At 39.0% G+C, this 19996-nt stretch overlaps 1 protein-coding gene across 3 annotated transcripts in view; it reads left to right on the top strand.

The window, feature by feature from the left end:
• The window catches only part of LOC149818957 (U-box domain-containing protein 33-like), a 73422-nt gene extending 68991 nt beyond the window's left edge, over positions 1-4431 (top strand). For all 3 annotated transcript variants that reach the window (XM_089985908.1, XM_089985910.1, XM_089985909.1), the window contains 2 exons: positions 1975-2421; positions 3207-4431. In XM_089985908.1, the coding sequence (XP_089842034.1) occupies positions 1975-2421; positions 3207-3872 (1113 nt within the window). In that variant the 3' untranslated portion in view covers positions 3873-4431. The remainder of the gene's footprint in view (positions 1-1974; positions 2422-3206) is intronic.
• Positions 4432-19996: the final 15565 nt, after the last annotated feature.

The following is a 19996-nucleotide window of genomic DNA, read 5'->3' as shown; positions in this document are numbered from 1 at the left end:
ATACATATATATTCAGTACATAATCTTAACATCCATAAGTGGTCCTTGATTGTGTGCACCTATGTAACACAGACACGACGTCGTACCCGCCGTAACCGTGTCGACAAGGAGGCGAGTACCGGGCGCAATGCGGGTACACCATGGGTCGGTTCCCACACTGCTTCTAGTCGGGTGCAACGCAGACCTGACCCCTCTTACTTAAGAACACCCCCCCCCCCCTCTCTTGCTCTTCCCCCTTGTCTAGCTCTCTCAACTCTCTTTCTCTCTCTGGACTTTCACTCTTCCCTCCTCTTTGGCTTTCTCTGCTGTCGTTCTTCCCCCATTTATGCAATAGAGAGAGAGAAGAAGAAGAAGAAGAAGAAGGTGAGAGAGATATGGTCTCTCTCCCTCTCTAACGAACGCATCTCAGGCGAGTCTTGGGTTCTGGCGGGAATGAAGGGTTTCCAACGAGCATCGAGGTTCACTTGCGATCATGGTGCCCTTTCGACAACATCGACGACAACCCTTTCTGAAAGAAAGGGAGCAAGAAGCCGCTCCATCGAGAATATCCCCTCCCTCTCCATGCAACCGCCCGAGGCCGGAGTGAGAGAAGCTAGAGAGAGAAGAAGAAGAAGAGGCGGAGGAGGAGGAAAGAGAAATAAAGAAGAAAGAAGAAGGTGAGAGAACCTTTTCTGCCTTTTTCTTCTCCTCCTCCTTTAGACTCCTCTCTTCCTTCTTCGGTGAGAGAGAGAGAGAGAGAGAGAGAGAGAGAGAGAGAGAGAGAGAGAGAGAGAGAGAGGCGGTGAGACAAATATTTTATACCCCATGTTTTCTTTTTCTTTTTTAAATATTATAACTATACCTTTTTTATTGAAATATCAGTTCAACCCTTTTTATCAAAAATACGAGTCCGCTCCTCTCATTTATTAAAAGCATCAATAAAACTCATTTTTACTACAAACTGTCTTTTTTTTTTACTAAAAACTGCATTGGATCTATAAACCATTATATGGATCTTAGATTGGATCCACACACACACACACACACACTATATATATATGGCTGTGTCCCCATACCCGCATTTTTTTGAAATTGCTGTGTCGTACCCTCCGTACCCGTACCCATGTGACATAGGTGTGCACACCTTTTAAGCCCATCTGAGGCATATACTTGTGTTTTTTGTATTTCATTACAGATGTGGCTGCAGATATAGGGACATGGCCATTTTTATGAAGTTTCCAATAGGACTTGTATATAAGGGGATATAGAACAGTAGTCAGGTGAAGTATCAGATTGAATAACTTACTGTCAACATCCTAATCAACACTGTATATTCTTTCCCTTTACTTTCTCTAGATTGTAATCTACTTTCTTTCTAATCTTTTCCTGTTCTCTAGATCATAATCCACCAAAATCTTTGACTGTAGGCCCAAGTGAAGCACATGAAAATTATTCTTAGCCCAGAATTTTGACTGAGCTCCAGTATGGCCAAAATGACTTCTCATTAGTTGCCCATCCATTGTCAATGAGACCCATCAGGTGAGATCATTGAACGAGAGAAGTGCCTTGAAAATAGTGCAGCTACTCCCAAGGAGGTTAACCAGAACAGTGTGTATAGGTGTAAATATATGCTTCTGATTTGGTGAGTCCATAATAAGTAGGCTCTTTTAACAATAAGAAATTTCCATATTGGATGATAGAGAAAAAGGTTTTCATATTGAAGTACTTGGTCCAAAGCACTTCTGTAATGAACCATGATAAGCAGATTCATGGGGCTTGGTTTACCAGGTAAGGTCTCTATCTTTGGATTTTATTGGATATAATTTCTCTCTCTCTCTCTCTCCTATGCACACATGCACGTTATGCTTGTATAACAATCAAAAGAATATTGAAGGTCTTCCTCTTGGATCTTTCCTTTAGCTGACTTCAGTTCTTTTACATTTGGAAATTGAGTTGGTTTTGCAGTCTGGATTTTATGTTTGGCTTTTTCTACAGAACTTGAAGCTAGAAAAGCTTTTGAAGGAGCGAGATGATATGATCACAGAATTATCAAAAGAAAAAGCCATATTTGTGTCACAAATTGTGGAACTAACTTCATTGAAAGATGAACTTCTTAGACAAATGGAAAAGCTATCTAGGGAAAGGGATGCTGACAATAATCAAACTGCATGTTCAAATTGCAGTATGAGAGAAAAAATTGCACCAAGACTTGAATCACAGTTTTCTGTTGTCAACATGGAGTTGGAGAGATCAGAATCCCCATGTTTTGCTGAGTACCTACATACCGAGTTAGTTGAGGCCACACACAATTTTGACTCAAATTGGAAAATTGGGGAAGGGGGTTTTGGTTCGGTGTATAAGGGTAAACTCCGCCATACAACTGTAGCGATCAAAAGGCTGAACCCTGAGAACACTCAAAAAGCAGTAGAGTTCCTGCAAGAGGTACTCATTTTGTTTCACATCTCTTTTTTGAATTTTTCTTATTTATGGGAAGAATAATATTATGTTAGTGGTAGTGTGGTTAGTAACCCCTGAATTTTAGAAAAATGACCCCATTCTGCATTTTCCTTTCCACCAAAGATTGTCATATTCCTAGCTGATGGACTGTCGAAAGCCTGGCACACACAATCTGTAGTTATTTGAGGCTTTGCTACTGTCTATTTGCTTAAGAGAGTTATCTATTCAAAGAATTTGCTCATGCCAGAGCAACTGTTCTTGTTTACAAAGAGTGGAAGGATTTGAGAATTGCATGACTGTGCCCAGGCCAGTCCATCAGATGGACTGCCAAAGGCAGCATACAGAACGAAAAAGAACTGCTAAAGAAGCTTTCTTCCTTCTGCTTGGCCAGCTTTTCGTTGTTCAATATTTGTTTGTGCATTGGGAAGGAACTTGCTTAGTCTCTTAAACTGCCGAACTGATAGCTTTCTGTTGAAAAAGCAAGGTGCCAGATGCCACAAATGTAGCAAATGGCCAGATGATTTTTTTGCAACATGAAAAAGGCTTTTCTTGTTTGTGATGTGTCCCTTTAGTAGCCTTGTGCCAATAGCAATGTGGGTTCCTTAAACTTGTGGGTTTCTCGTAAGAGTTGTAAGGTCAGACTGGAATTTTCTTTCAGAATTTCTAACATGCAGTTTCCTTTTCCAATAATTGGTGATCTGTAAGGTCAGGCTGGAGTTTCCTTTCAGAATTTCTAACATGCAGTTTCTTTTTCCAATAAACTATTTCAGGTTAATATCTTAACCCGAGTGAGACATCCAAACCTAGTCACATTAATTGGTGCATGCTCTGAATCCCGGTGTCTTGTCTATGAGTTCCTTCCTAATGGGAGCCTGGAAGATCGCCTGCTGTGCAAGTACGGGACACAGCCATTGTCGTGGCAGACCCGATCACAAATTGCTGCAGAAATATGCTGTGCACTCCTCTTCCTTCATTCACACGACGTAGTTCATGGGGATTTGAAGCCTGAAAATATCCTTCTCAATTCCAACCTCACTGCTAAAATCAGTGACTTTGGGATCTGCCGCCTTCTTCCTCGTCAAGATTTTGCTCTTCCTGAGACCATATATAAGAAAACTGATCCTAAAGGTACCAAGTTCTACATAGACCCTGAGTTTGCTGCCACTGGGAAGTTGACATACAAGTCGGATGTGTATGCATTTGGGATCATTATTTTACAGTTGCTCACTGGCAAACCTGCAAACGGTCTGATCAATGAAGTTAGGACTGCTGTCTCATCCAGGAGTTTACAAGCAATAATAGATGATCATGCCGGAAAATGGCATGAAAACGAGTTCTCACAGCTGGCAAAGTTGGGGCTGCAGTGTTGTGAGATGAATCGGAAAAGTCGCCCCGAATTGGAGATGGTTTGGAGGGTGTTGCAACGGTACATATAATATGACAGGATACACTAGGTTGATACTTCACTGGAAACACTGACATTAAGCACTGACCTCAAAAAAGCCAGTTGTCTTGCTCACGCAACCGAGGTGCTTCTTGTCTTGAACCATGAAGTACAATTTCTTGGCTGCAGTTTGCCAGTGATGGTGATATTAGATGTAGTAGTGATTCAGTGTAAAAGAACCTAAAGTACTGTAATTTCATGTCTGTCAAGACAATCACTGGTGTTTTGGAGCTAGCAAGAAAGATGAAGCTGAAACTGCCATAACTTTATAGTTGCAGCAGATAGTTGGTAAGATGTATCCTTCAAACTCCACATCATGGACAGATTGTCTGGCAAGTTTTAGAATGCTTCCAAATAGTGTCTAAATGTGTGTATAAAAGATGTACCGAGCGTGTAATGCTGTTTACGGCTTGGTTGATCTTTGACGCTTGGTTCAGTTGGAGATGATGCACCATGTCTCTTGGCCATGATCAGAGGCTGTAAATGAGATTTTTAGGAGAAAATTTCAATAACATGGCACACAGCTCATAAAGGGACTTTTATTTGTCAAATCCATGGGCTGATTAGGGAATCGTTTTTCATGTGCTTGTGGAGTAAGGTGTTCTTTCAGCTCAGTTCTACTGTTGTTGGATTTAGGTTCATTAACTACTGATTGGGTGCATTTGACTGGCGTCCGAGCAGCAAACGTTCTGGACACAAGAGACAGAACACTCCTTTTTAACTGAGCTGGATGCACAAGGGATGCGTTTGAAAAGCAGGACAAGAACTGCTTGGTAACCGTGGCATCCCTTCTGGATTGTCCTGTAAATCAAATGCCCCATATGGAGCACCTACGTGTCTTTGAAACATTCAAATTCGTAAAGTAAGCTTGACAAGCAGAACACAAACAGTATGCATTCAGCTTGGTTTGGCTCGTACAAGCTAGTTGGTTTCCAATTAGATCTGATTGGGTAGGCCAAAAGGGAAACTGCGTTGTAGTTTGGCACAGTTTGGGATAGGAAAACTGGGTCCAGTATAGGGCTCTCTGTTGGCTTAGTCTTAGAGGGAGCTTACATGGGATCTAATAGGGCTCGACTAGGGAGAATGGTTAGGATGGGTTTAGTAGAGAGGGAAGTGGGTTTGGTATGTTTCAGTTGAGGCAGGGTAATGAAGGGATGTTAAGTTGGGGATTGAGGTAAATAGGTTATGGTCACTCAGTGGCTTGGGTCTGATCAATTTAGGTAGGGTTAGACGACAAGTTGGGTTCCATATTTGTAAAGTTGGGTCAAGAGGTCCGTGGTTTCTTCTACTCGGTGGGTTGGTTTGATGGGGTGGGGTGTACGCAATCCGGGTAAGAGAGAGAGAGAGAGAGATCACACTGGACTCATGTCGAACCAGCTTAGGCTGCAGCCCAGACTGGCTGGATTGCACATAGTTTTCACGCCGCACACACACAAAATCACACACAATGGACTCCGGGAGGGGGAGAACCTGTAAGTCAAAATTGGTACTAAACCCAACTTAGATTCAAGGACGGATTTAATGGCCTTAGTAGGCTTTATATAGTTTTAGCCTTTACTAAATTTGGACCCTTCATTAAACCCCTTGGCCCACTCATGAGCCACAAGCCACCCACCCTAGGTGGGCTTTAGGAAACCCAAGCCAACTGACCTTTTAGGAGTAACCCCAAAGGGAGTTGGTGTAGTGGGTTAAGGCTTTGGCCGCTTGACAGGTAGTCGAGGTTCAATTCCGATCGGCATCACCCATTTGCTCAAGCCAATGCCCAGCATAGGCTCCGGGGGTGGGGGTTTCCTAGCCTTGGAATTTTACACCACTGACATGACGACCGTTGATATGGCAAGCTGCACCAGCGTGACCAGGTCTTCGTGTTGTGTGTGGTTTCTTCAGGATATATAAATCGAAAAAGCTGACTTCTCAGAAGTTGCCTATCCAATTCACTTCCCCCTTATACCCGTGCATGTCATGCAGTTCATAGTCAATCTCCATAAAATCACCAAGGGCCCATCCTTCCATGGCTCCTAGAGGAGGCGTCTCCTATGTTGGGTGTCAATGGATCGGCTTTGACCCGGAGCCAACCCATGCCAAATGCTATAGGGTCAGGGTTTGGTGATAAAGAAGGTCCAACCAGAAACCGAGTCGAATCCAAAGAGTCCGATTAGTATATGGAGCATGACATGGTTTATGAAATTTCATACCAGACCCAGGTCCGACCTAAGTCCGATTAAGTCTCGTGATTTGTCAATATAAAAAAATAAAAAATATTATTTTACCGAGTATGAACTGGGTCTGGTTCATGTTATATTTATAGGACTCAAGTATGTTTTTTCTTATGGCAGACCCAATCAGACCTAGGTTTCGACCTGGTACCTGCATCTCAAAGTCAAATCTGGGTTTGGACTTACCTGCAGGGTCTGAACCAGATTCGATCTGTTGACACCGTTACTCCTATGGAGAAGTCTCTTGGACTGCCCTGTATCAGATATGGATCATCAAGGTCTGGATTGAGATCCAAGATCCAAAATGACTTATAACTAAAAAGGTTCGAGTATGGGTCATTAGTGTGACCCAATACCCATGATCCAATTCAAACATAAGTGCCCAAGGATTTGGGTTTAGATTTCTCTTACCAAGTCCGAGTGGCCCATCTGTTACAACTTTTTCCCATTTTCCAAAGACTTCACATTATATGCAGCGTTACTGCATGGTGGGTCGGCATGCAGCGATCTGCTTGACAAAATACATCTTATAGAAAAGAAAAAACGTAGAATCACAACCTTATGTTTAGATTTAAGAGAAAAGAAAAAAAAAACTATGAAATTTCAGTTCACACAGTAGTTCTCATATTTCCAATTTTGGATAAGAATTCAGTCTAATCCAAGCTGTTTATCATTTTATAGAAAAGATGGCGCAGAATTCGATTTTCAGTGAATTTGGTAATGTATAAGTTCAGACTATAACTTGATTAAGAACCTATTGTGTGAAGCCAAGTCAAATTCATATAAGCTCTCAGCATGACATGTCCACATCCATTTTAGTCCTTGATCCATACCACAAGTGAGGACCCATGACTCTAATGTCATTATCAGATTATATTAAGATCGAATCTACATCTATATTAATATCATAGAAATTGCATATACATTAAGAAAAAAACTACGGCCTTGTTGATATTGACATTTTTGAAAAAATGGTTTGATCATAGTCATCAGGGAACAAAATTAATACTAAAACCCATGCATGAAGTGGAAGCAAGGAAGTGTGTTAAAAAGTAGTATGATGTGGAAAGCAGTATTAAAGCGATTATGCAAGTGTATGAAAAATGAAAAGGAAACACATAGAAAGCAATATAAAACATTGGCAGAGGTAAATAAAAAATGATGTGAACACAAATATAAAACGATATAAAACCAACGTGCAAGCATGTTATAACAAAATTTTGATATTTTAATATAAAAAATGCAAAAAGTGAGGGAGAAGCAAGTGGAAAATCACAATAAGTGAGAGAAATATTAAGGAAGTAAAAGAGAATCGATTTGGGAAACAAGGAGGAAGAGCTTCTCACAAAAAAAAATAAATCAAGTTTCTCATATTTCGGAAGTGGATTTCCAAAAGCTTCCTTTCCTTTTAGGTAAGTGAGGAGTTTCCTACTTCCCAAGCTAGCTTCCGCATGTAGCAATAAGCTTTTGATATCTATGGTTTTGAAAGATTTAATTTTTCAAAAAGTATTACTCAATTGTTTTATTAGAATTGTACTTTGGGTTTAATTCTCCATCAATTCTACTGTAGAATTGTTCGGGCTTGGCTTGTTTACTAGTGGACTGAGCTCATGGCTTGGATCATGCTCGTGTTTAACCGACATGAGTGCGAACTCCGGCTCTGAATGAAATGAGCTAAACATGAGTATGTTAATTATTACATAAATTACATAAAAGCTACATATAATGTTTACATATATGCAACCACTACAAGAAAAATGTGTATTAGCGACGAACACTATTCGTCGCTAATCTATCGCTAAATGTGTTAGCGACGGATTGACGATGGATTAGTGTTGGGTAGCGTTCGTTGCATATACTTGGTCGCTAATTAACGACAAAACTGATCTGTCACTACTTTCGTCGTTAATTTGCAGTAAATTAGCGACGACGATGATTCATCGCTAAATAAGCACAAATTAATTTTGCGACAGATACATATCCGTCGCTAGTCCGTCACTATTTCAGCGATGGATTATATTTCATTGCAAAACTGATTATTAGCGACGGATATTATATGTCGCTAATCAATTGCAAAAATTTAAAAAAAAAAACTTAAAAAAAAAAACTTAAAAAAAATTGTTTGAAATATAAATATCAAGAAAAAAAGTTTCGTTATACAATTTATATAAGTTGTGTATAAAAGACAAAGTACACATAAAAAATACATCATTCCCTAACTCTCTCAACACCTACACGAAATAGCAACATCAAGTATGCAACATTTATGCAAAATAGAAGCTAGCATCCAAGAAAAAGGATTACTTGCATTCAACATATTTTGATCAATATGCAGGTCAGTGCAATTGAGGACAACGCCACGATGGTTTTCTTGAGTTTATTTCCATAAAGTTTTCATAGTCAAAAGCACTACAAGACAAATACACAAAGCCAAACAAAAATTACTTCACCTTGCATTCAGTAAATAAAGGCACCACTGCTTCTTTAACATCAACATATGGTATATGTCTTACCTGAAGGTGTTTACAACTCTGCCCTTTAAGAGGGGTTCATATACGCATGAAGCTATCAACAATCAAGATTATGTTGGTAACATATCCAATCACCAACACCATGGCAAGATTTTCTATCACCAACACCAAGTTGGTAACATATCCAATCACCAACACCATGGCAGTAAATACACAAAAGTGTAAATTAAAAAAAAATGATTTAGTTGATTTTCAAGAAAATCAGTGAAGGACCGAGTTGATTTGGAATGACTGATTCAGAGCATTGGAGTCGATTCTTGACAGCATTTCTACCAAGTCTTAACAATATTCAAATTGCTGCAGAGATTTGCTGTTTCTTCACTCTGCCAGGCCGCCCATGCAATCGTCCATGTTGACTTGAAACCTGCTAACATACTTGTTGATGCCAACAACAGAGCCAAGATAGCAGATTTCAGGATATGTCGGTTCCTGCCCGAACCGCAACGGGAGTTTGCTGCTACTGTTTGTAAGCACACAGATTCGAAGGGCACCTTGGAGTCCATGGACCCTGAAGTCATGACCACTAGCGAGCTAGCCGTCAAGTCTGATGTTTATGCACCTTGGTGTCTGGGTTCGATCGGGTTGGTGAAGGTGGTTCAAACTGCATTGAATGATAGAAGAGTGTATCAAGTATTAGACCATGGTGCTGGAAAATGGAACATCAATGAGGCTACTAAACTGGCTAGTTTGGGGCTGCAGTGTTATGAGATGAATCGGATGGGGTCCGAGGTATGGAAGGCACTTGAACGATACCTGTAGTGTGACTGAGGTCTACACTCTTTTTGTTTCTACTGCTGGCTTTGTTGCAGTTTGTATTATGGGAAAGAGGGAGTAGAATTCATCTTCGTTACGATGTAGCAGCATTGAACTACAACAGAAAGAAGAGCCTGGGGTTACTTAAAAGACTTATTATGGAAATGGTAATCAATTCTGGAGATGGATGTGAATAGTCTCAGCAGGATTATTTTATCTTTGTAATGTTGAAAAGCAAAAGTTAAATGTCTCTCTTTCTCTCTCCCTCTCAAGGGTCTGATTATTCTGTGGACTGGATAGTTCTGGCCAACAGGTCATGGCTTTCTTTAAAACCGATGTAACGTATTTTTCAGCTTTACTTGGTTGGAAAGTTATATAAATAAACCGTTGCATGGATTAACACCACCAGCTGAACTAAAGTTGATCTACATCAATTGGTTCCGAACTACCAAATTGATGAAAACTTGAAAACAAAGATAAGAAAGAACCTGAACACATTAGATTCAAACATTCCTATCAAAACATCAACTTCAGCCAGTGAATTTTGTGTGAATCTGTAATATTTTGACAAGGCATACTATCTAATTGAGTTTTGTAATTAGCGGGCCATTTGTTTGATTGATCCTGGTATTTTTCTCTAGAGAAATTTGACACACCCCAAGCGACATGATTAATTTCTAAAAAAAAAAAGTCATTCTTAAGACATTTTTCCATAGAAAGGTTCTCCATGTTTGCTTGGTCTCGGAAAAAAACATGGCCCTATGAGTTTTTTGTTGAAGTTTCTCTATTTTGGAAGTTTTTTATGTAAAAAAAGAGCTTCTAAAATATACCACCATTCAGGAGTACCTGAAATACTCAAGCTAGATGTTGATCTTACACCTTGAACCGGCATCCCATTCCCGTTGTAAGAAAAGACCAAATAAGGAAAAATGTGTAGAGTAATGAAGATAACAAAAATATTCAAGCGGAAGCAATATAGGATTTAATAAAGGCACAATCAAATTACAACACAAGGGTTTACGTGGTTCGGTCAACACGACCTACATCCACGGGGCACAAAGAGAAATAATCCACTATATAAAAGTAGAGAGTACAACGTCCAATAGCTTGCCCAAAGCTAAAGAGAATAACAACAAAGAAATCACAGGAAGAGAGGGATACAAGATTACCTCTCGAATGCACAACCTGAGTCAAAACCCACACCACAACCAGCACCTTTCTCTGAGGATCAATGCGTGGTGACGAACCTTCTTCCTTCATCTTCTTATCTCTACTCTCTCTATCTCATTTCTTTTCTGTCTTCACTCTACCACTCTGCTCACAGCACTCTGCCCTCCTACTTATAGATGGCATAGCGCCTTCTAGATGTGAGCTTTCTAGACTCATTGTAGAAACCGAAGGGGTTTTGGCCCTTCAACTTCTCTTGCATTAATGAGAAGCAGTGAGTGACTATTCAACTTCCCCATATCATTAATGAGAGATAGGGCTGGACCCAACAATCTCCCTCTCCAGCTCAAGGGGTACTTCAATACATCTAATCAATTGGAGTCCAGGTCATTCAGCTGCTAACATGTTTTTTGTTTCTCCATCGATAAGTCCTTTGTCAGCATATTTGCACCATTATCATTTGTGGAGATCTTTGCAAGATGAAACAAATTTTTTTTCAAACACATCTCAGATCCAATGGTACCTAATATCTATATGCTTTGACTTTGAGTGAAAACTTGAATTCTTGGCGAGATGAATGATACTCTGACTGTCGCAGTACACCAAGTACTTGTCTTGCTCTAAACCCAACTCCTTCAAGAACCATTTCATCTATAGCATCTCTTTGCAAGCTTCTGTAAGAGCAATGTACTCTGCCTCAGTAATAGACAAAGCAATACACCTTTGTAATTTTGACTGTTATGACGCAACTCCCCCTCCAAAAGTGAGTACAAAACCCGATGTGGACTTCCTCGTATCAATATCTTCAGTCATATCTGCATCTATGTAAACTGTCAAGACAGGTGATCTACTCCCAAAGCTTAAACAAACTTTAGAGCTCCCTCTGAGATATCTAAAGATCTACTTTATTGCTGCCCAATGCTCTTTTCCTGGATTTGTAAGAAATTTGCTAGCAACACTTACTGCATATGCGATGTCTGGTCTCGTACATACCATCGCGTACATCAAACTTTCGATTGCTGAAGCATAAGAAACTTTCATCATTCTTCCTTCTCCTCATCACTTGATGTACTCTGCTTTGAGTTGAACTTAAAGTGACCTGCAAAAGGAGAACCAACTGGCTTTGCATTGTTCATACTGAACCTGTCCAACACCTTCTTGATGTACTTCTCCTGTGATAACCATATCTTCTTGGTTTTTCTATCATGAGAGATCTGCATGCCCAATATTTCCTTTGCTGGCACCATGTCCTTCATTGCAAAGGTCTTACTCAGTTTCTTCTTGAGCCTGTCAATTATAGACATATCTTTTTCAAGGATAAGCATATCATCAACATATAACAAGAGAATAACAAAATTCTCACCAAACCATTGTATGTAGACACAATGATCTGAAGCCGATCTTTTGTATCCATTTTCAGGTATAAATGAATCAAATTTCTTGTACCACTGTCTTGAAACTTGCTTCATCCCATACAAGCTCTTTTTCAACCTGCATGCAAGATTTTTTTACCTTTGACTTTAAAGCCTTCTGGTTGCTCCATGTATATATCCTCCTCCAAATCACCATGAAGGAAAGCAATCTTCACATCTAGCTGCTTAATCTCCAAATCCAGGCTAGTAGCAATACCTAGATCAACATGAATAGAAGACATTTTAACAATAGGAGAAAAAATATCTTCAAAGTCAATACCTTGCTTTTGACCAAAGCCTTTCACAACCAATCTAGCTTTGTACTTTGGTTAAGAACATTATTCTTGAGTATTCAACCTGAAAACCCACTTGTTCTTCAAGGCCTTTCTGCCTTTTGGTAGTTTCACCAAGTCATAAGTGTGGTTCTTCTGCAATGCATCTGTCTCATCGTGCATAGCTATTAGCCACTGCTCTTTCAGCTCACACTCTTGTGCTTCCTGGTAACTCTTCGGTTCACCTGCATTAGTAAGCATTACATACTCATGTGGAGAATACCTCTGGAAGGTTGTGACCCTCTAGAAGATCTTCTCAGCTGGGGTTCTGGAGAAGATTGCTCTTCAACTTCTTCCTACTAAATATGGCCTGCAAGTAAATCAACATCAACCTCTGTATCATCTTCTTGCACTGCTCTTCCTTCAACTTGTGTCACTGGAGGAGTAACTGGATCCAAGTGGATAGATCCACCTGCAGAAGTCTGAATTGACACATCTTTCTTGATATCTTCAAGTGTCTGGTCTTCAAAGAATAACACGTCTTTGGATCTGAATACCTTCTGCTTCTCTGGATCCCATAGCCTGTAGTTGAATTCAGCATCACCATATCCCAGAAAAATGCATTGCCTTGTTTTATCATCAAGCTTGGACCTCTCCTCCTTGGGGATATGTGTAAATGCCCTGCATCCAAATACCCTCAGGTGCTTGTAGGACACGTCATTTCTTGACCACACCCTATCTGCAACATCATTTGCTAAGGCATGAGCAGGAGACAAGTTGATCACATCAACTGTTGTCCTTAAAGCCTCGCCCCAAAATTTCTTTGGCAGCTTGGACTGTGCAAGCATATACCCGATTCTCTCTGCAATTGTATGATTCATCCTTTCTGCAACTGCATTATGTTGTGGGGTACCTGAAACTGTCAACTCATGGCGAATTTCATGAATTTTATAATATTCATGGAATAGATCTGTGTACTTTCCACCATTATCTGACCTGATGCATTTCAATTGTTTTCCTGTTTTCCTTTCAACCATAGCATGAAATTGCTTGAATACATCAAGAACCTGATCCTTGGTTTTTAGAGGGTATGCCCAAACCTTCCTGGAGAAGTCATATATAAAAGTAACAAAATAAATTGCACCACTGAAAGTTTTCACATAAGTAAAACCATTAACAATTTTTGTTCTCAGAGGACCACAAACATCAGTATAAACTCATTCCAGAATGTGAGATTTTCTATGAAAGACATTTCTAACAAAAGATACTCTATGTTTCTTACCAGTTAAGCAATAAACACACAGGTTTAGATGTGTACCTTTTATCTCTAGAAGTTGCTCTCCCTTAGCAAGAATCTGCAAGCCCTTCTCACTCATGTGGCCTAATCGACTGTGCCACAAATCAATAGAAGAGTCATCAGCTGTATTCAACTGTTCCTTGCATATCTTATCTTGCATCTTGTAAAGAGTACAACATCTCTTTCTTTTAGCCTGAACCAATGACCCGTTGCTGAGTTTCCACTGTCCTTGGCTAAAAACATTGCTTCTGCCCTCTTCATCAAGCTTTCTTACTGAAACCAAATTCAACCTACAGTCTGAAACATGTCTGACATCCTTGAGCACCAACATGTACCCAAGACTGGTCTGGAGATGAATATCTCCAATCCTTACAATTTTTGACGTTCCTGTGTTTTCCATTCGGACAACACCAAAATTATCGATCTTGTATGTACTGAAATACTCTCTTCGTGGTGTGGCATGGTATGAGGCCTCTGTGTCTATGACCCAATCTATATCCTGGTATATACAGATACGTGTATAATTAGTAGTAGACAAAATCACAAGCTCACCTTCAACTGTGGCTGTGGTATCTTCTTTGGTTTTTGATGATTCTGTCACTTTCTCCTTTTTCTGATTTTTCTTTGGCTCTTTGTACTGATTCTGGAAGTGCCCTTTTTTCCACAATTGTAGCAAGTGATGTTCTTCATTGACCTGGACTTGCTCCTATATCAGCGGTCATTTTTTCTGTCCTTTGACTGACCCCTGCCTTTGGATGAACTCATCATCAATCCTTCACCAGAATCCTCATTCGGTGATGGTCTTCTCCTAATTTCATTTAAAATGAGTATATCTGTGACCTCTTCCATATCCAATGTTTCTTTTCTATAAATTATGGTTGTCATAAGATGCTCATAAGATGATGACAATGAGGTTAGTAACAACAAAGTTTTATCTTCATCTTTAAGTTTAACATCTAGACTAAATAGACCAGCAATAATCTTATTAAACACACTAAGATGGTCAAGAATGGGAGTATCTTTCTTTATACAAAGACTGTAAAGTTGTTTCTTAAGGTGTAACTTTTTGGACAAGTTCTTGGTCATATAGAGGCTCTCTAGCTGCAACCACAATCCCGTTGTTGTCCTCTCTTCCATCACGTTACACATGACTTCATCTGATAGACACAACTCATTCACACCATCGGCCGTTAAGTCAAGAACATCTCATTCATCATCAGTCATGGTCTCTGTCTTATTTGCCTTCCCAATAAGGGCCTTGTGCAACCCTTGTCGTGCAAGTATATAGAGCCTTCACCCTTTTTTGCCATAAGGAAAAGTTTTTTTTGCCATCAAACCTCTCCACCTCAAACTTGAAGCTAACTGACTTGGAAGACATGACTTTCCACGAACCAGCTCTGATACCACTTGTAGAGTAATGAAGATAACAAAAATATTTGAGCGAAAGCAATATAGGATCTAATAAAGGAACAATCAAATCACAACACAAGGTTTTACGTGATTCGGTCAACACGGCCTACATCCATGGGGCATGGAGAGAAATAATCCATTATATAAAATTAGAGAGTATAATGTATAGAGTACAACATCCAATAGCTTGCCCAAAGCTAAATTGAATAACAATAAAGGAATCGCAGGAAGAGAGTGATACAAAATTACCTCTCGGGTGCACAACCCGAGTCAAAACCCATACCACAACCAACACCTCTATCTGAGGATCAAAGAGTAGTGACGAACCCAGTTGTTGTTACTATTTGCAACTGAATCCAATAGCCGGTTTCTGAGCTGCTGGCCTTGAGAGTTTGGTGTGGTGCGTTGCACCTTCTGTAGGCTGCTAAGGGTTCGGTTTTACGCGGACAACCTCATTGCACATCTTGTTCTTCACCTGCAAGTAACGCATCTCCTGCACACTTGTCCAAAAAAGATTACTCCAGTCCTCCGACACGTAGGTCATGGCTCCCATCCCCAGGACAAGCCTGATCTGAAACAAGGTCAGGCGCACATGTTTTCTTTGGGGAAGAGCCTTTACAAGCATGTACATATGGTTTTCCCGGGGAAGACTCTGGACTTGCAGGCTTTCTGATCATAGCTGCCTCGCAGAACCACCTGTAGAAGAAGCAGGCTGGACCGACGATCCAGAGGAGCAGGAAGGTCTGAACCCTGTTGCAGCAACGGCACAACTTCCGACGCCTGAAGTTACGATACGCGCAGGATGAACAAATCCAGTCACCTTTAATTGAAAGGTTTCGATGCAATGGCGCAACTCTTTCTCATTTCCAGTCTTTTCTTTCTTCTAGATCTGACGATTGTTCACCCTTCCTGCTCAGCATAGCCAGTTTCACCCTTACCACCCTCATCCACCACCGTCACAACCGTGAAGAGGTGAGGTGGACAAAGCTCGCGGTGAAAATGACATCTCATGGAGGCTGGAGCACAACGTAGCTAAGTCATTCAAAGTAGCACAACCAGGGCACCACCACCCCCGCTCCTCTGGACAAAGCCAGACTGGTTAACTGCATAAGTTGAAGATTAGATACTTTGTGGGGGAACATGTGTGTGCTTGATCGAGCATTGGATAGAGCCCTTGACGAGCTCCATCTGTTTAAAAAATGGTTGAACACATCGTACCAGGGACAGCAGCCAATATTTTTTTAATGAATCACGGTCCAGCTTCGAGATTGATTCTTTATGCGAAGCGAGGAAGGACACGTTAACATCCCGTGATTGACGCCAGTGAACGCCATCAGATGAAGCTTCAATGTCATCCGAAGATTCACAGCTGAATAAAATTCCCTTTTGAATGATTCCACTTAATCATACGTGATCCTTCAGCTATGGTTACCTCATTAACCACCACCCCTGCGAGCCTCTAAGCCCTCCGTGACCGCTTCCACAAAGCACTTATCTTTGAAAGGTTCACGTGAGTGAGCAAGATTTCGCAGATGCATCCCCTACAAGATTAACAACAATCCTTGCCTGCACAAGGGACACCTTTCGACGGAGATTACTCTGATATTGATCAGCAGAAACCACCCTTTGCTAATCCTTGCATTGCACATCTCCACGAACCTTAGCAAACTCCTCTTTCTTCTTCCCTCAACCCTTACCGACCTAGCTAGCTATCAGCTTTACTCTATCGTCATTAACTGAAAGGTGAGACTCGATCAAGTCTTACATCTTCCATGTACTGTAAGACCACAAGTTCGCAGTATCTATAATTAGTCTTCGTTCCATGATTAGTCAGCACTGGAACTTCAGTGGCCACTCCAGAAAGATCACAGCCTCACCAAATTGAGAGATATATGTCAGCTGATACAAGACTTGCATGGGAAGAATGTACAGTAGGGAACTTCAACTGGAAGGCTCCAAGGAATATATGACACCCCATCCTTTTCTGGAGTGAAAATGGAAAATCACTCTAATAGGTAACTCGATACAAAGTAAAATTTGCCCGTTTGTCACATTTATTACTCGTGGAAACCGTTCTCACCAGGTCTATCATGCAAAGCAACTGTACCTTGTTAATTTAAGCATTCTTAACCTTATTCACCATTTGTCATGTTCATGTATGGAAACTACTTATTTGAACACAACCTCTTCAAGAAACTTAATCTTCTCTTTGACACTCCCCCTCATGCTGGATCATAGATATCCATGGTGCCTAGCTTGTCCACGATTTGAGGAAGCTTTGGTGAACATATCTGCCAATTAAACTTTAAACATGTGCTCTAATGTTTTTGGAAGGAATATTTTCTTAAACAAAATAACAGTCGACTTTTTATATATTTAGCTCTTTCATGAAACACAAAGTTTGAAGCTATATAAATTGCTGACTGATTATCACAAAACATGTTCATAAGATAGATGTTATTTGAAAGCTCATGTCTCTAAGAGGATATTTTAATCACACGAGTTCACTAATAGTTCTTGCATAAACTTGCATTTAGCTTTGGTAACATTTGATTTTTTGCTTTTCCATGTAAATTTTCTTTCAACTAGTGATCATTTTGTTTCATGTAGATACCTCTTCCAAATGATGACTTGATGTACTTGAGAATTCTATGATAGCCTCTATATGGCATGTCTTGGTCATGCATAAATTCACTTTCAAGGCTAACAACTTATGTTATATCTGGCCAGGTCGTTGTCAAATAAATTAATTTTTTAAGTCCTTTGAAACTGACCAACGATCACATTTTGAAGAGGTTCTACGTTAATATCATAAAGCTTATTATTCAATTCAATTGGAGTATGGGCAAGTTTAACACCAAGCTTTCTAGTTTCTTTTAATAAGTTAGCATATTTTCTTTAATAAATAAAGAGCATTTTTTTGAATAAGCAATTACAATCTAAAGAAAATTAGGAGGGTTACCTAAACCCGAGGTGAGCACGTCTTTCTTGAGTTTCATTTATTTTATTTTATCCATTCCATTTTGCATTAGCATGGATTTAACTAATTAACATATTACATATTTGTGTATTTTCTTATTCATCTTGAGCTTTGGTGGTGTCCTGTACAATCAAGGCAATAGGGTGCAAAAGATGCATGAGAGTGTGGATACGTGAAAGACGCTCAAAAGAGTTGAAGCTTGGTTGGATCTTTTGCCATATGAAGAGGAAAGGCGATCAACATGCAAGTATAAACTTATTTTTTCAAAATCCTCCTTTAAAGCTTTGTTCATATTCTTACAATATTTTTGGTGAAAATTCATATATATATATATATATTGATGAAAAATATTTGATAATAATAAAGGTAATGAACTATTGAGCTAGAAATTATAGGTGCTATTAGTGACTTGATCTAACCAAACAAATGTGCTCAACAATGTTTGTTTGTTAGGGATTAAAACTTGAATAATCTTTTCAAACACAAGTACATGATTTTTTGAGTCGTAAAAGTTTTGGTATATTGTGGGCCATTGATTTTTTAAGCCCTTCAAAATTCTGCTTATATGTTATATGCAGATGATTTAAAACTCATTCCTTTCTAAACACACTATGTAAGGCTTAATGTATAGAAAAAACGGAAAATATAAAAAAAGGTGATTTCCACTCAGTTCTTTTCATATATATATATATATATATATATATATATATATATATATATATATAGAGAGAGAGAGAGAGAGAGAGAGAGCAGCATTCAGCTGATTGAAATGACCCAAATTCCCTCAAAAGAAATGGCAACATTGAAAATATGAAATTATTTGAGGCAAAATACGTTACCTTCACTTTACAAACTAAAATTACTAAAATAGCTTTTGTTTTTTTATGAAATTGTTTTTTATATTTTTTGTTGTTCCGTCAACATAAAAAAACCTAATCTACATCTAAAAGTAATTAGAGATTATAAAAAATGCTATCACTTTTGAGGGTATTTTGATTATTCAATATGTTAAACAGGCTAACGTTAATTTAAAATAATATAAAACTATAGCTAAACTGTGAAAAGTATCTTACAATAAGTCACAGGGCATGGGCGGTAAACAGTGCTATCTCACATATTGGCTACCATGCCTTAATGAGGGGATAGGGTGAACAGGCGAAGGCTATAATCCATGATTATTAAGTTTGTTACTTATGACTTTACATATAATCCTCTTTCTCTAATATATATGTATATATATATATATATATATAATAAAAAACACATGATCTAAGTATTGATTCTTAGTAAATCAATCATGCCAATCACATCCATGGATTCAAAATCATGAAAAAAACACTCAAAAAGCCAAAAAAACCATTTAGCATGTTTGCATAATACACACACACACTCTCTCTCTCTCATGCAGGAGTGAAGCGAATCAATTAAGGTCCAAACGATTTATTTGGATCTTATTTTTAATTTAGGTTCTTTTATTTGGGTTTTATTTAAAAATTAGATCTTTTTGATGTAATTGTTCTTAGATCTAAATTATAATTAGGGTTTCTTTGTTCCTTATAAATACTTATTATAAGGATTATTAGAAGATGATGATTGAATGAGACTCTTAATATTGTCTTTCAATTTTATGAATTCTTTTATTGCTTAATTTTCATTGTTCTTGCTTTTCTGCTTTTGGTAGTATAACTTATGTAAGAGTAGAGGTAACATAGATTTTGTATGTAAATCCGGTGAGAGAGAGAGAAAGAGGAATTTGGGATTTTGGGAAATGCAACCTACATTCAAGTTTCTAGTGCAAATACATCGGAGTAATTCTACCTGCATGCCTCAACTCCTCAAAATTTGTAAAGTACCTATTTTACCCTTGATAAAGAAATATGTGAGCCTTCTAAACACTTTGGTCAAGATGAGAGATGAAGACAATGAGGAAAGAGAAGGGACGAGGAGTATTTGTGTAATTAAAACATTTAGCACTAGTCAAGTCGCTGTGGATAAGGGCAATTCACGACAGGTCCTTATTTGACAAATGCCAGAAAAAAATCTGGGTCTTTATAAAAAAAAAGCATAGAAAAGAAAGT

Source organism: Nuphar pumila, chromosome 13 (assembly GCF_984573655.1).
Source record: "Nuphar pumila chromosome 13, dmNupPumi1.hap1.1, whole genome shotgun sequence".
Lineage (NCBI taxonomy): Eukaryota > Viridiplantae > Streptophyta > Magnoliopsida > Nymphaeales > Nymphaeaceae > Nuphar > Nuphar pumila.
The sequence above is the reverse complement of the archived record's forward strand: the minus strand, read 5'-3'. Positions and strand labels throughout refer to the sequence as shown.